We start from the raw sequence: 17,772 nt of genomic DNA on the forward strand, positions 1-17,772 counted from the left end.
AAGGAATTGATTTGATAATCAATCTCCTAGAAATTCTCTATGGATTTTCACCCACTTGTAGGTAAAAAGGAACTGTATTTTTACTGGTCGGTTCCTCTACCAATCTATTCAAATCTTCTCTCCTTATTCAAGCGAAACAGTTCCAGAAACTTTTCATCAGGCAATTCAAATGAATTACTGGTGTCCCTAATATATCGAAATCGTATTTTCGCTATAAATGAAAAGTTCAATTGAAGGTTTCCAAAAAGTTACTAACACGAAGCATGTTTATAATAACTTGCCTATTTTCTAAATTTCTAACGCTTGGAAGAAATGTAAAAACAAGAGATTCACTGCCATTTCCAACTTTGTTATGAAATAGCAAGTACTTAAATGATATTGCTGATATAGCAAACTGAAATAACAAGATCTTCTAGAAATTGATAGATCATATTGCTCAAAATCAATGATTAGAATACCAGTTTTTCAAACTTTGCTGTGATAGCAATATCTTTTCTATAACCATATTACTATTTCCAAACAGAATCGACCTGAATATCAGATTTGAAACGATTCCGTTATTATACGGTCGTATCGTTTGAGTAGAATTCGTTTGAAAAGTAACGAAATATTCCTGTCGATATTCGAATCGCCTGAATAATTGCAGTTGAATAAAAATTTCTTATCAAAATGCTAAATTCATCAAATTTCTGGTCTTGTACACATCACCTTTCAAAATCTTTCGATAACAAAGTGACAATATAAATCAATAAATTATTCAGTCTCAGTTGTGGAAGGACACTGAGAATTCTAGGGGGTGGGGGAATGTCCAACCTGTAACCTGCCTTCTACCTGCTACTGCTTCATTTCCAAAATTCTTGGAAATGGCTATATTGGAAACAAGCGTTATAATCCAAGGCACAGGTTTCAATAATTTCAAACAATTTTTATGTCTTCAGCCGAGAATTCTCTACCAAATTTTGGTAAGAAAACGGCAGAGATTATTTTGTATGCAACTGAACAGTGAATTCTACTGGAAGTGCGTATGTAATTCACGGCGCATGAATTCTCGAGTAAATTCTCTAGAGAATTCTCGGCTGTTGTAAACGGGCTTAAAAGTATAAGAAAAAAGGGCGCAAAAGTTTCTCTCACGTCATTTATTCAGCCATCTGTTTGTTTATGATAATTGATAATTCAATAAGGTTGCCAATTAAAATGATATTTTTGAGAATTTCACTATGATATTGATGCTTTCGAAAAATGAATAGATGCTAGTTTACAGCAAAGAATTTTATTTATTCATTTCAGACAGAGGTGAGTACCTATACAGGGTTGGCAAAATTCGATGTGATGGAATGGCAGCTCTTTAAAAACACAAGAGCTAGGAAAAATTGAAAATGGCCAAAACCGCATCCCTCTATAGTCTATCTTCTTTTGTTTTCGAGTTATAAGTGAAAACTCATTTTAGACTCTTTGAAATGGTGCCTCTATTTCGTAAAGTTTCAGTGATATCGAAAAACAGATGTAATATTCTACACACACATTTTCATGTGGCAGTGGCGTAGTCAAAGATTTTTTTCAGTCCACCAGTTCAGTGATATAATGGTAACTTTCACTTTTTTAAATATGAATTTTATTTTTACATATTCCAGTTCCATATTTTTTTCTGATTCGAAATATATAATATATGTCGTGTCCCTAATTGTTCTTCCAATGCAAGGTCGCAGGTCATTTTCATTGATAAATAATATGATAATGAACTTTATGCTTCTATGTTGTGTCAGGTTATGAGAGATTTTGAGGATCTCTCTCATTTGGGATATTTCCATGCTCGTAAAATGAGGAAATTACGAGGATTTCCATGACAACTTCATATTTACGTATACTAGTACTAGCACAGCCGTCTTTATTTTTGTAGCTATTTGAAAAGGCTGTGGTACTAGTATTTAGATTATTATCTACTAGTTGAAAAAGTTTCGGAACATATTCATTTGAATTCCGGTATAAAAAATTCCCTAAAAGTGACACATTTCATATTGAAAAATCTGAAGTGATCTTCAAAGTCACTCATATAATGAGGTTTATTGTTTATTCTTCGAAATCTACAAGGTTGCAATATTTATATCTGATAACTAACCTAAGAAAATCCACTAAAGGCAAAGCCTGTGTGTGGAGAAATTTAACGACCAGACACAATACAGAATCATAGAGTTCATTATCATAGTATCAATGGAAATAACCTGACAATGAAATAATATTTACAAAAATGAAAGTTACCTACCATTATATCACTAAAGTGGCGGACTGAGAAAATTTTTGACTACGCCACTGCATTCTACATGGAAAAGTGTCTGTAGAATGTAACATTTGTTTTTGGGTAGGTATCACTGAAACTTTACGAAATAGAGGCACCAATTCGAACAGTCCAAAAATGAGGTTTCACTTATAACTTGAAAACAAAAGAAGATAGGGTGATGCGGTTTTGCCCATTATCGATCTTTTGAAAATCGAGGTCGGAATCGTGCCATCCATTTTATCCTAGCTCTTGTGATTACAGAACTCGAAAATAAGAAGATAGACTATAAAAGGATGCGGTTTTGGCCATTATCCATTTTTTTCTAGCTCTTGTGATTATACAGCTGACATTCAACCCCATCGAATTGTATAATTTTCCCAGCCTGTGCAGGCAACTTCGTACACCTTCTTTTGTTTTCGAGTTATAAGCGTAATAATAGCAGGATTTCTAATTACATCATATACATATATCATACCTATGGTTTGTATCAACATAAAATAATAGAAAATGGACAGCAACTTTTTTTCTCAATATTTCTATTATTTATATATGTATATTGATACAAACCATATCATGTTATATATTTTTGAAATCAGTAAAAATCAAGCTCTCAAAAAATTGCACACAAATCTAGTGTTCCCATTTACAGAAACATAACTTTGGATCATAGCTTCTTAATCAAAAATCCTGCTAAAACAGCGAGCCTGCCACTGGATTCTACGTAAAAAAATTGTCTGTATAATGTTTTAATTTCAGAGCTCTATCATCAGTATTAGCGGATATATAAATTTATCTCGATATCGCCTTTTTTCCAATTTTCGCTTATAACTCGAAAACAAGAGGAAGTGGTCGAAAATGACTGCTACTCTTGTTAGTTTCTCAGAAAAAGAATCGAGAATGGAGTATCAGATTTTGTCTATATCCTCTGGTTTAAAAGCTGTAGTGCTAAAGCATCGAAATTTGGCCACCCTGTACAATTATCAGGTAGCCGGAATGGGAGCTCAGTCAAGGAAATTTCTTCTATAACATTGCGGGAATTTTCTGAGTGTGAAATAAAAATAATTATATCTCTTTCAAACTAACTAATTGCACGAATATGAGAACCACAGCATAAATTCATTAGGCGCCTTCACAAATCGTACTAAAGTCGACGATAACGAAGATAATTCGGGACAGACCAAAACTTCCACTGAAAATTTTGACCATTACGTTGTAAAAATGAATAAAGTGTCAAGTGAGTACTTACCTATGTGGCCGCCAGAAATCGAATGTAGACTCGCGAAAAGTATGCCGATTAAAATAATGAACATTGCCCGTGAATAACTCAATGTTAGGATTCAAAATGCCACTTGTGGTCCATGTTTTCAAAAGCATCACTGTAGTAGAGTTCTGAAATCAAACGTATATAATCAAATGGTGTGCAGCTGTCAGTGTAAAAATTCACTGAAATTTCGAATATAAACCAATAGAAATAGAGTGCTTACTATCTTGTGTATGTTGAAATCGATTTGTGTTTATTTCATTCGGATGAAATTAAATAAACGCTTAGAAATTCGATTTCAGTGCTCGAACACTTAATGGATCCACTCAACTAAAAGTTGATTATGTTTCCATCAGTTTTTATAGTGAATTTAATAAAAAGTGAAAATCCAATATTGCTCCATAACAAGCACACGAAAAGAAGTCACTGATAGTGATATTTGATAATAATCATTGATAAGCTCTTTTACACTTATTGTCCTAGTTTAGGCTATTCACCAATCGGATGATGTTCTGATTCGTAAAAGCATAAATATATACCTAGTTGTGTAGATGAGATCAGGAGAAACATTTTTGCCTTATGATATATACGTCTCGTATAATAACCGAGATACGGGGTGTTTAAGGCAATTTTTCAGCAATATTTAGTATAATATTATATTTGAGTTATATTGAATTTCCATGAAAAACAATGTAGGCGGGTCAAGCTACGTTCACGTGTCGTGGATACAACTCAAATTAAAGGCCACATCAATTCAGTTTCCATTGAAATACCCTGTACGTATGAAAAACAAGATTTTTTATCAAACCTTCAGGTGGGTCGAGGTATACATATTTTCACCCTGAAGATGCTTCTGTGATAGGGAAACACGATCGTGGTCGAACAACTCAGAGGTCATTTCTACTATTCGAAAATAGGCTGTTCTATAAGTATGACTATACTTAGGTTATATTTCCATATACAGAGGTGTTCGCAATATAAGCACGTTGTTTTTTCTTGAAAGTAATATACACATTTTGGAAAAAATATCATATATAGGATGTACAAAGTTCGAGAGCCTATTAGACGTTTCTGGAGAACTGGACCTATTTGAAATCTGAAAATTTGGATTATGATATTGTTCGACATTATCTATTGAGCTAAAATATTCTTGAAGCGTGAGCACTTTCAGATATACAGGGAATAGAAATAAATTTTTGAGAAAAAATTTTTTTTCTATATTTTCGTTTCTGATATGATAGAGTATTCAATTTTGAATATACTTCTGTTCAAATCGTTGCATTCGTCCAAATGGTTTCCATAATATTGAGAAAAAACTGAAAAAAAAGAAGATATGCGTATTCAGAATTATGTTCGACATTCCTATTCTAAAATAATATCTTGAGCACAAACCGTTTTCACATTTCGAAGAATGTGGGAATATGTACATTTTCTGAATTTCGAAAAACTAGCCACAAGGTGTTCCAAATGTTGTGTAAAAATGGGTATAAAGATTTGTCCATAACTTTGGTTTTTCAAATAAGAACCCTAATTTTTTTATGATTTTTTTGGATTCTGCGACGAAAAATAATGACAATGCTCTAATATGTCAATGCTCTAAAAATGAATAATTTCTGTGTTATTTAGGATTTTCTGAATTTATGTTGTACGTAGAGTAAAATTAATAAAATCTGTTTCATATAATTTATCTGTGGTCATAGAAGATAAATTTTCTCTTTTTCTTGTTAATTATTGAGAAAATTTATCTTCTTATGACCATAGATTATTGATATGAAACAGATATTATTAATTTTAATCTACGTAAGATTTCAACTTTGGTCATTACCTCCGTTTTTGGTTGTGCTAAGATGTTGAAATGAAAACATTGTTGAGACACTTTTTTGATAGCAATCCAGTAGCGTACTATGTTTTCTTCCAACAGGTTTATTTGCTGAGCTATAACAAAGTTGTCGTTGGAAAATGGTAGTTTAAAATTCCAGAATCGCCATTTTTTCCCGCTTCAGAAATATATCATACATCGCCCTCAGTCATTTCAAACTACTGTTTTCATAAGGAAAAACATAACTTCATGTTATATCAGCAAATATACCTTTGGGAAAAAATCATAGTACACCACTGGATTGCCATAAAAAGTGTTTTCATTTCAACATATTAGCACAAACAGAAACGGAGATAATGACCAAAGTTGAAATTTTAATTTCGACCTATAACTCGAAAACAAAAGAAGATAGAGTAATGCAATTGATGGCATTATTAGTTTCTCGAAAAAACAAGATCGTAATGTGCCATGCATTTTCTTCTATATCGTTGGGTTGAAAAAGCTGTAGTTCAGGTATCATCAATTTTGCCCACCATGTACAGGGTGACCCGTTTATTCCCTATCCCCTTGTACCCTTGTACCCTGAACATGTTTTTGATGAATTGATTTTATTTGGATATAGTTTCTCCTTTTTTCTCATGGGGAGGTCATAATATGTCATAGAACGACAACCATATTAAGCATGTTTGTATTCAACTCTTCATATTAGAAAACTATGTGCAATATGTGTGCATAATATACAGGCTGGGCTTTTTAAAACGAAACAGGCGAGATAACGGGCGGGATAACGAGGGTGACCACTTTTAAGGTCAAATTCCCAACTATATCGCTTCAACCCTTAGTGTGAGAACACCAACCTCTAAATTTTGAATAGGAAAGATAGGGTGAGTGATACCTTATTTGAAAGGCCTTTTTATGCTGAATTCAGCGTATTAATTTTTTTCTCATTTAGTTCATTCGTTTGCGAGATATTCAATTTTAAATTTCGTACAGTACCAGTCATTCCGCTAACCATGCTATGTGAAATCATCAATTATTTGACTAATTCATTCTGTGGTTACGATGGTAACAGTTAATTGTCAACATTAGACAACAAAATAATTATTATTGGTTCTTACTTTCGTCAACAATTAAGGTGAAAATGGTTTATTCTTTGGCAGAAAGAATTGAAATTATTTCTTTATTTTTCATTGTTGATGAGAGACATTATTTTGATGTCTGGTGTATGGCAGTTATGGAGTTTCATCAAATCTACAAAATAAATTAATAAATTCGCTTGATTCAGACAGCTTGCTTGACAATACCATAGTTGTTTCAAATTCAAATGTCAATATTTCAAGAATCAATTAATCAAATGAAGAAAAAACCAATATGCTGAACTCAGGATGAGAAGATCTTCTAAATGAGGTGAAGTTTACCCCATCTTCCTCATTGAAAATTTAGGGGTTGTTGTTCTAACACTAAGGGTTGGAGCGATATGGTTGTGAATTTGACCTAAAATGTTGTCCCCCTCGAAACAAAAATCGACGTCCGAGCATTTTTTCGAAATAAATTTATTCCGCCCGTTATCTCGTCTGTTTCGTTTCAAAAAACCCACCCTGTAGGTACCTAATAGACTTTAATAGCATCATTGAAAATCCAGTACATATGAAAATCTATCTTTCTACAAAACCTGTATACCGAAAAATGACCGAAATCGTCAAAGAACAGTCTGTATATACCTTCAACGAAACCACAAAATCTCATTAATCCCTCTGTGTCTATACCAGGAAACATAGAGCAGAGTGTTCAGAGCCTCTACAGGGTATTTCTGTAAAAGGTCTGAACTAAAAAATATTCCGACAGAATTTAGTGAAGTTTCGACTTCAAAACCAAAATTTCATTCAGAGACTGTAGCACTTCTACACCTTATTCGTATAATGAAAAAAAATGTATGATCTTTGTTTCACAATTTTCGACACAATATTTGAAAAACCTTTTCATGATATTCCTCAAATTAAAAAGTTGGACAATATTTTTCAAAGTGAGCTTAGCATATTTGAAATACCAATAATTCATATTCATTATCATAACTACTCATTTTTCCAATTTCTTATTTTTTTATATTTTTAAAACTATTTGACCAATGCATCAGTTTCAAACAAAAAGTTATTTAGAATTGAATATTTTCAACCATATCAGAGAATGAAAAGTGGAACCAAAAATGTTTTTGACGAAACTTATTTTCAGAAAAGAATAGTATAGCTTAGTAGAGAATATCGAGCAATATCCTAATCCCAATTTTTAAATTCCGCCAGAAAACGCTGATATCTACTAGACCTCAATTATTCCAAAAAAAAATCTCTAAGGGTTAGGTCAAGAAGATATTTTGTCTTAACTGATGTATAGAAAATTTTACTGAATACATGATTGGAACTACTATTGATCAACCTTTTTCCATCAAACAGAATGTGAAAATGTTACCTTGATAATTGACCTTCGATACTATGACAACCTTAGGATTTCCCACACGTGACGTAACCTTTCACAATTTCTAACGGCATATTCACCCCATTCAGGAACGAAAACGCGACTGAGGAAAGCCCGACGCTCGACGTCGAGACGGAACTATTTAACGATAGCGTGAGAGAGTCGCCGCATTCATTCGAACGTATTCGTTGGACTGCTTGGAAAGTCCGCTTTTCATTTTCGTTATTCGCGAACCATGAAAAATTAAGAACCCCTTGGGACTACCGATATTTGTGGATGAAGTTTGTCCGGTGTAGAAAACAGGAAATTCAAATTGATATGAACCGAAATGAAAAAGCGGATTGATGCGCTTGAAAATAATTCATAGAAGTCTAGCACGACTCATAGGTACGGAATAAGTATGAATATGCGGCACACAAAAATTGGGAAATGGGGGATAATTGAAGATTAGCCATTTTGTATATAGGGTGTCTGTGAACAAATGCGAAGGGAGATAATTCTTCGATGAAAATAAGCAGGGGTAGTTCCTATAATTTTTTTTCGAAATCGACCTCCCTCCCAAGATACAGCATTTGGAATGCGATGACGAGTTGACAGTTTTTAATTTTTATACGGGTTTTAAGAACCACTGAGACATTAAACTATACATAACATGAAGCACTAAGTAGATGTTACTCACACAATTTTTTTAGGTCTCATAACTTCAATATAAGGGTTTGAAAGTAACAACCCCTTATGATTTTCCTTCAAAAATTGTTTTCGTGGGATAGATTTTCGAAAAATGAAATTCTGTTATGGTTTCCCATTCAATTCTGGAGAAAAAAGTCTCTTGCAAAATTTCGAAACAGTCAATACTTTTCTCGGAATAAATAGAAACTTACAATCAGGTCTGATCTCTGTTTATTCCATTTCATCGTGTTGCATAGAATGGAACCTCCCACTAAAATACATGTTGTTATTTTCAACCCCTAATAATAAAGTCATGAGATCTAAAAAAATTGTGTGAGTAACATCTACTTAGTGCTTCATATTATGTATAGTTTTATGACTCAGTGTTCTTTAGAACCCGTAAAAACAATCAGAAACTGTCAACTCGTCATCGCCTTCCACAGGCTGTATCTTGGAAGGGAGGTCGATTTCGAAAAAAAAATTATAGGAACTACCCCTTCTTAATTTCATCGAGGAATCATCTTCATAAGTCCTTCGCATTTGATTACGGACACCCTGTAGAAATAAGTATCAATAGATTTTGCCAGTTCAGGTCGATTGCAAATAGGGTTATTAGTCGGGTTAGTAGGATAAAGGGACGGGAAGGAAAACAAGATCGAGATCCTGAAAATTTGACGAAATTCCTTCATTTCCAGAAAGAATTGTTTTCTGGCTAATCTCTTGATCTGTAGTTAACTTATTTAGATTCGAGAAACTCGTCGAATAATCATACCTAACAAGAAATCTTATACGCAATACAAGAAAAACTTTGAAAAATCATTCAATAATCATACTGAAGTATCTGAATTACAACGAATGTTGGAAAATGTGAATGTCTTCATCCAACCATAATAAATAAGAGATTTTCGATTTTCTGGTGAATTCGATTTAAATCAGGGAGTCTGGCGGACCCTGACTAAGATCAATCAATCAAATAATAAATATTTGCACTCTTTATGTGAAAAATTTCCCAATGAAGGGTAACTTCTTCGGTTACTAATGAAAGATTTCTCGAAGGAAGCTTCGAAACATTGAAGAGAATGCCTGCTGTCCGCAGTCCCATTCCTTTATCCTCTCTCTTTCACATCCTTTATGGGGGTGCTCTTTCTGCTCCCATTTCTCTACCCCTCACCCAAACCGAGAAAGGGGAGCACAAACCCATGGAAATGGTGATAACGAGAAGCCTCGGAAACAAGTCGCTGCCTGGGGATCGTCAGGGCATGTCTGGAGCCGGCGCTGGACATGACAGCATGCGGGACGTCGGTGGCAGGATGCTGAGGAAGCGGGCTCCTGCTGCAAAAGAAGCTACAGCTCCAAAGCAACAACAGCAACCCACGAGTAAAATTCAATTGCAGACTCGAACCGCTGAAGGTGCTGCGCAGGATATTCAGCCAGTGCTCACCCAAGCGGGGTTAGTTAGAAAGCGCATGAAGTGGACAACGTCCATGAATGAAACTATTGTGCGCATATATAACTCCATCACGGGACTAGGGCAGAACACGAACAACTATAGGAAAAGGCTCCATGAGGAATTCTGCAACGCCTACCCAAATCTCAATGTCACTAAACAACGAGTGGCAGACCAGTACCGCGTAATTCTGAGAAATGAACTAATACCAACGGCCCGAATCGACGCAATTAAACGAGAACTTCAGCAGCCGTTAGCAATAGAGAATAACACCAACATCTGTGATGAAATTCACATGCCTGGGCAACAACACTCAGAAGACATTGATACTGAAAGTCCATCTTGCAAAGCAAATGAGCCTGATCACCAGGACGATAGGGATGAGCTCCACCGACAAGTTGACTCTGAGATGAGGAGATACTTTGTCGAACTGGAAGGAACAGATCCTCTTCATCGAATAGCACCTCCCCGACTCAATACATCCAAGAAACTGTCACTCATAATCGACATATTGAATAAGGACGTTTTACCTGAGTACCTACAGAATGGAAGTTCATTGGAATTTCTTCATCTAGTTTTTTACTGTGCAGCGCTAACGACGGCTAAAACCACAGGGGCAAAAATGCGCCGAATGAACAACGATGGTCCAAAATTACACAAATTACATGCGCCACCATGGCAGAAACGTCTTCAACACAAAACAGAGAGACTAAGAAGAGACATTGGACGACTGATGGAGTACTTGAACGGGAATCGCGGAAGAAAGGTTGTGAAAGCTGCCAAAGAAATCATGGATAGAAACAGAACACACACAGAACGAGAGACGGAGAATGCTACAGCTCACCACTGCCTCGACACTCTGAAGCAAAAGTTAAGTCTGTATGCAGAACGCCTGAGGAGATATAAAAGCAATTATAGCCGAAAAAGAGAGAATAATTCATTCGAAAAGTCGGAAGATACTTTCTACCGGTCACTCACATCGTCTGATGTAGAAAATGGAAAGTTACCACCAAAGGAAGCCATAGAACAATTCTGGACCGAACAATTATCAACGAAACCTCAGTTCAATGGAGATACCGGATGGATTGAAGATGAAAAATCTGAAGCTATAAAATATGAGCCGATGCAGCATGACAAGATTACAATTGAAGAAGTAAAATCAGCTATCAGAGGACTACACAACTGGAAAGCACCTGGGCCTGATGGATTACAGAACTTCTGGATCAAGAAACTTTGGATCATGCATGACAAATTGACCTCCGCAATAAATGATGTCATTGAAAATCCTGAAAGAATGCCAATATTCCTTACACATGGCGCAACGTACCTGTTACCTAAAGACCAAAGGAATACAGAAGACCCATCCAAATACCGACCAATCACATGTCTTCCAACGATGTACAAATTAATCACATCGTGCATTTCAAACCGAATTCACAACCATTGCGAAAGGAATAACATCATCGCCATGCAACAGAAAGGATGCACCAAAGACAGCCGATGGTGCAAAGAACAGCTAATAATTGATTCAGTTATCTGCAATCAAGCGTTCTCCAAGCGGAGGAATCTTTACGCTGCGTACATAGACTACAAAAAAGCATTCGATTCTATACCCCACGAATGGCTCTTGACGATCTTGAAGATTTACAAGGTGGATCCCAATATTGTTAAGTTCTTGAAAAACGACATGTCAACCTGGCGTACTAGTCTTCAAATGAAAGCAGCAGATTGCTCCATTACAACAGGACCTATTCCAATAAGACGCGGAATTTTCCAAGGAGACTCGCTGACCCCTCTGTGGTTCTGCATGGCCCTGAATCCCTTGTCTCATAGATTGAATTCTACGGAGTACGGATTTTCCATCAGGAGCGGCAGTAGAACTATGATGAAACTGAATATTCTTCTTTACATGGACGATTTGAAACTCTTCGCATCTATCAAAAAACAAATGCAACAGATGCTGAAAATGGTGGAAGGATTCTCGGAAGACATCAAAATGAAGTTTGGATTAGAAAAATGTCGACTGCTGAACATAACGAGAGGGACAATAGAAGATGGTACGTTCAAACTCAAGGAAGGTGCAGAAATTGAAGCATTGAAGGAAGGAGACACATACAAGTATCTAGGCATAAAACAGGCAAGAAAAATCAATCAGACCCAGATGAAGAAAGAATTAACGAAGGAGTTCACCCGAAGATTGAGAAGGATAATGAGAACTGGCCTTAACAGCAAGAACCTCATAAAAGCGATTAACACCTACGCTTGCTCGGCGCTGAGCTATTCATTCGGTATCATCTCTTGGACGACCACCGATTTAGCAGCCTTACAGAGAAAAATAAGGACGATGCTGACTAAACACAATAAACATCACCCCAAAAGCTCAATAGAACGGACAGAGCTACCACGACATCTTGGGGGTAGAGGAATTGTTGATTTGTCCAACCGTATGTCCCAGGAAATTGAAGGACTTCGAAAATATTTCCTGAGCAAGGCTGCTTCGTCAGAACTCCATCGAGTAATTTGTGTTGCTGATAGTTCTACACCGTTAAAGCTACAACAGGATCACTTGGAAACCGTCGAACACTGTGCAAAAAGTAAAATGCAAAAACTGATTTACAAACCTTTGCATGGAAGGCACCAGAACGAGGTCAACCATGATTACGTCGATATATTTGCGTCGAACTACTGGTTGACTTCCGGAAGGTTGTTTCCTGAGACAGAGGGCTCCATGCTCGCCATCCAGGATCAGGTGATTCCAACAAGAAATTACATGAAATATATCGCCAAGGATGCCTCAGTGGCGGACGATAGCTGTCGTTATGGCTGTGCGACACATGAAACTATCCAGCACATCACCGGGGGATGTCAGAAGTTCGCGGGCACGGAGTACAAAAATAGACATGATGCTGTTGCCAAGATTCACACCAAGAATTGGCACTGAAACACCATCTTCTAAGTTCGAAAAAGGTTCCTTATTACAATTACCATCCGGATGCTGTGTTGGAAAATGAACATCACAAGCTCTACTGGGATCGCACGGTTTTGACAGACCGGAAAATAACCCACAATAGACCAGACCTCATATTGCTCAATAAGGATGAGGACAGAGCACTATTCATCGATGTGGCGATTCCAAATAATAACAATCTTCTAGATAGGCACACTGAAAAAATTTCAAAATACAGAGATCTCGAGGAACAAACCAGAAAACAGTGGAAGCTGAAAGATATCAAGACTATCCCTATTGTCATTTCATCTACAGGCGTGATACCGAAGAAACTACTGGAGAACTTGAGGAAACCTCAATTGGACGAAAATATCTATAGAGTCATGCAGAAGGCGGTACTGCTGGGAACGGCGAGAACTGTACGCAAGTACATGGGGAATGCAGAGGAACACCGTCTGCGCCGACAGGAAGTGCGGGTGGAGCAGGAATCCAACCTACAGTAGGGAGGCGAGGAGGACCCGGACCCGACCACCACCACGAGCCCGAAAACCTGGAAAGGGCTCCAACAGAGCTTAATCCTTTTGATATCTGGGATAAGTGAATTTTCCTCTGGAGAGGAGTGTGAAAGCCGCAAGGCTAAAGTTATAATATTTACTTGCACCATCAAAGCATGAAAATTACATGGAAAGTCAAGAAATAACATAAATAGGAATGTATACACATATGATATTAACTGATTGTATATGACAAATACTAATAGAATCAGACAAACAATGTGTTTTAACATTTAAAATACATAATAATACAGGAAGTTAAAAAAATGACTGAAAATGATTAAAATATCTTTCCACATTTCCAATGAAATTTTTAATTTTAAATATCAATTACTTCATTGCAATACATATTCTTCACAAGATAAGTTGCACGTGGTCAACAGTAAAAATTAAATTTGCGAGTTACATATATACAATGTTTTCAGAAATTCTCAAAATAGTAAAATTGATTTTTTCATAGTTCTGTACCACAAATTTATATTTTTACATAAGTTAAAACCAATTGGGTTACATCGTATGGACACCTGCAAAAAAGGCGTGCGCTGCACGTGGAACGTCTAGGAGGGCGGCAAATCGATTGATTGATAAGTTCATACAATATCGCATGGCTGAACATTTTGAAATTGTGTTAGCAGAAGCTTGCAATGTGGCTCAGGAACTCAACGTAGAAACAGATTTTTCCACCAGTTAACACAATCCAACCAAGAAGAAAACCAACACAGTAACAATATGAATTCAGTTAGTAGACCTAAAAACCAAATACCGACGTATTTGGCTTTTTTAACCACAACTTATTCTACACTGAGAGAACGGAATAGTGAAATTACAGTGAAAATCTTGGGTTATTTGTGACCAACGATAATCACTGGAATTTCGCAAGGAATATTTTGAAACGAAAACCTTGTAAAATCACAGAAAATATAAATCACAAGTTGGTTGTGATTTCACATGAAATTTATTCTAATGATTTTTCTAGAAACTAAACCTGTGAATACTCATTGTGAAATCACAATGGAATTTTATGGTATCAACTGTAAAATTACATTTATTCTGTGAATTCGCAAAGGATTTTTACAGAAATAAATTGTAAAATTAAAAAATTTTGGAAAATTACAGGATTCATTGTGGAATCACCTCTTGTTCTCGAGAAAATACGTCGTGAAAAGAATCAATTAGACCGTAAAATACTATAATGTTGTGAATAAACAGAGCAGATTCACAGAATTTAATTGTAAATTTCAAGTATTTGTTGAAATTCCAGATTTCATTGTAGAAATACCCCACACCCTTTTAAAATTACTTCGTGAAATAACCATGAAAATTACTGGATAATTGTCTTTATTTTGTTATTCATCAAAGTAGTTGTACAGAACTAAATTTGGCACAATCACTGCCTAAAATATACATCAATATGGAAAAAAAATATTAAATTAATTGAAAATAACAAGTACACCATAAAATATAGTCATCAATATGGAAAACAACAGATATGAAACATTATATCAGTTGAAAAACAACCACAACATGAAATTAATATAATCTTCAATATAAAAAGCAACATGAAACATTACATCAAACAAAAACAACAACCACAAATATCATCCAAAATGATTAAACATTTTTTTCAAAATATAAAAAAAAATCAACATAATTGTGAAGCATTCAACTGTGAAATATCAGCTTCTGAAAATATTGATATGAGTGTGCGCTTATTTAGCGGTTCATATCATAAGAGAATAAACTTAAAATTCAAAAACAAAGTATACCTAGTCTTTTTCCAACAAAAAAGACACAATCTTCTGGAATAGATAAATTTATGAATTTTTTTTCTATAAAACTTGCTTTTGTCGTGCTTGACTTACTTCCAGAATCCGGATAAATGTTGAAATGCATCCTTCGGAACATCTCCATAGATAAAATTGAGGGCCTCCCTGAATACATAGGTTGTAAACACATATCGTTTTTCCATAAAGAATTCGTATCGGTGGTTTATTCCTGAAAAAAAAAATTAAATAAGAAATTAAATAAGTAGGAATCCAATAGGCAATATTTCGATACAGAATAAATGAATAATAAGTTGTATGCATGCGGTGTTCAATTTTTTTCAATAGTATCTGCCAAAGGAAAACCACAAATCGAAAAAATAAACATCGCTTTCAAAAAATTATAACTATCTACTTACCAGTATTCCAGTATATATTACTTTTGTCACACACTTGAAACCTTGAAGGAACTTGGAAGGCAGAAATACTTGGAACTTGAAAGAACTAAATCATATTAAACAAAAAACTGAACCATGTATAACTCTTCGCACTTCAGAGTTCTTGAACCTTGAAGACACAGTGGATCATTCCAGAATGAATTGGGTTATGGGGTAAGTTAGTGAGTATCTACGATAGGATATGGGATTGGGCAACGAGCAGGTGCCAGTTGCAGGAAAGGTTTTGATTGGCCACAGAATGAATCTGGAAGCAGATAAAAGTTGTGATTTTACAATTGCATTATGAAATTCCATTGAAGCTGTGAATTCGGATCCAGCCGAGCGACGTCACGTACCGCATAGGTGGAAAATGACTTGATATTTGCAATCATATTGTAATATTACGCTCAAGCTATGAATGTGTTTAACACATTTTTAAAATAGATATTTTACAAAAATACCCAGACTTACGAGTTTTGTCAGCAGTAGGTACCTACTCAAAATATTTTCTGACCAAGTGACAGAATTTGTTATTCGATTATGGTTGAGGAGGAATGCAGGAACCTATATTCTCCTATATGAATTATACAAAGAATAGAATAAGATATATTTTATTTATATCTTCAGAAATGTATTCATATAAAGAACAAGTCGAGAAAAAAATTTCTACAAAAAACGTCATTGTGGACTGTCTCAATGCGATGAATAAATTAGACAAAAAGTCATCTGTATGGACTGTATGTTGTACTGATGGATCAAAATTAGAAAGAGGTACAGGCATTGGGGTGTGTGGACACAGATCAATATAAGGCAGCAGTCCAAAATGAGGAGGGGAGGAAGCATTAAAAAAAAATCCTGTACACACACTTCTAGACATGCACAGAATAGTTATAACAACAAAAAAATTCTTTCCTTCACCGATCTACACCGGAAAGCTCTTGGAGCTGCCATTAGATGAGCTACTGAAAAGTCAGCTTCAGATGAGACTCTTCGTGGATCGGAAAAAGAACAGCACAATTTTAGCCTTCGTAAGATCATCAGTTGTTTATTAAATTTCAAGCGGCATATTTGGAACGCTCTAATGGAAACCGATTGATCTTTTTTTTTATTCTGTTTCCATATTCGAGAGAAATATTTTGACCATAATAAATTTCAACAATTTCGCGTAAGATTTTTCTCTTGCTGTAGACATATAAATAAAAAGTGTTCTATCCTTGAAGGAAATTGTGCCGCGATATCATATTGTACAATTATATTTTTTCGTGGTAATTTCACAACCGCCGTAATAACACATTGTATAAGCACATTTGTGAAGGAATTTTAAAATTAAAAGGGTTCTGCATTGTAATTCTACAACACAACATTTTTTTCTTCGCAAATTCACAATAAAAATTTTCAAATCACAATAACTTTGTGAAATAACGTTGTGAAATCTCATTTTCATGTGATAATTCACAAAATTATTGTGATTCAAAAAAAATTTAGATCACAATAATGTTGTGAAATTACCGTTTCATGTTGAAATTCGCAAATTTATTGTAATTTTGCATTGCAGTTGTAATTTTTCAGGTGAATATTACAACCCTTGTGATATCACAGAGAATTAACACATATTTTCTGTAAATTTCATATTCACTGTAAATATACATGATAGTTTTACATTTTTCATGAAATTTCGCAACACCCTTGTAGAAACATCCAGATATTAGTTGTGAAAAAAATAATCCAACCGTGTAACTGTAACCTGTCCAGCTAATATGTGGGTAATTTCACATTGTAACCTCAAGATTTTTCTCAGTGTACTACTCCAATGATTTAATGAAGTATTGTAAAGATTTGAATCTGAAGCTCTTAAATATGATACAAGTAGTGAATCAGACATTGTTTAATGAAATCATTGCTTTAGTTGCATTTTGCCGAAAACCAGTCTCCACAAACTGTGTCACAATATCTTTTAGGCAAAGACTTAAGTTCTACATTTCTGAATACAGCAGCGGTGAAGCTTGATTGACGGATAGACGTCAATTTCCTTTCAATCGATAATTCATTCATGATCATTCAGAAAATCATTCTCCCCATATTCTCCCATCAAATTAAAATGTATATACGTCCATTCAATTATTCTCAATTG

The 17,772-nt window shown here is 35.2% G+C and overlaps 1 protein-coding gene across 2 annotated transcripts in view; it reads right to left on the reverse strand.

Moving 5' to 3' along the window:
* The window catches only part of LOC123310661, a 56,331-nt gene extending 48,388 nt beyond the window's left edge, over positions 1 to 7,943 (reverse strand). Inside the window, exons 1-2 of one of the 2 annotated variants that reach the window (XM_044894215.1) lie at positions 7,819 to 7,943; positions 3,522 to 3,664 (exon numbers count right to left, since the gene is read on the reverse strand). In XM_044894215.1, the coding sequence (XP_044750150.1) occupies positions 3,522 to 3,585 (64 nt within the window). In that variant the 5' untranslated portion in view covers positions 3,586 to 3,664; positions 7,819 to 7,943. Of the gene's footprint in view, positions 1 to 3,521; positions 3,665 to 3,759; positions 3,918 to 7,818 lie in introns of those variants that run through there. The other variant, XM_044894213.1, reaches the window with a different exon arrangement.
* Between the last annotated feature and the right edge of the window lie 9,829 nt (positions 7,944 to 17,772).

Source organism: Coccinella septempunctata, chromosome 4, assembly GCF_907165205.1.
Source record: "Coccinella septempunctata chromosome 4, icCocSept1.1, whole genome shotgun sequence".
NCBI classification, from domain to species: domain Eukaryota; kingdom Metazoa; phylum Arthropoda; class Insecta; order Coleoptera; family Coccinellidae; genus Coccinella; species Coccinella septempunctata.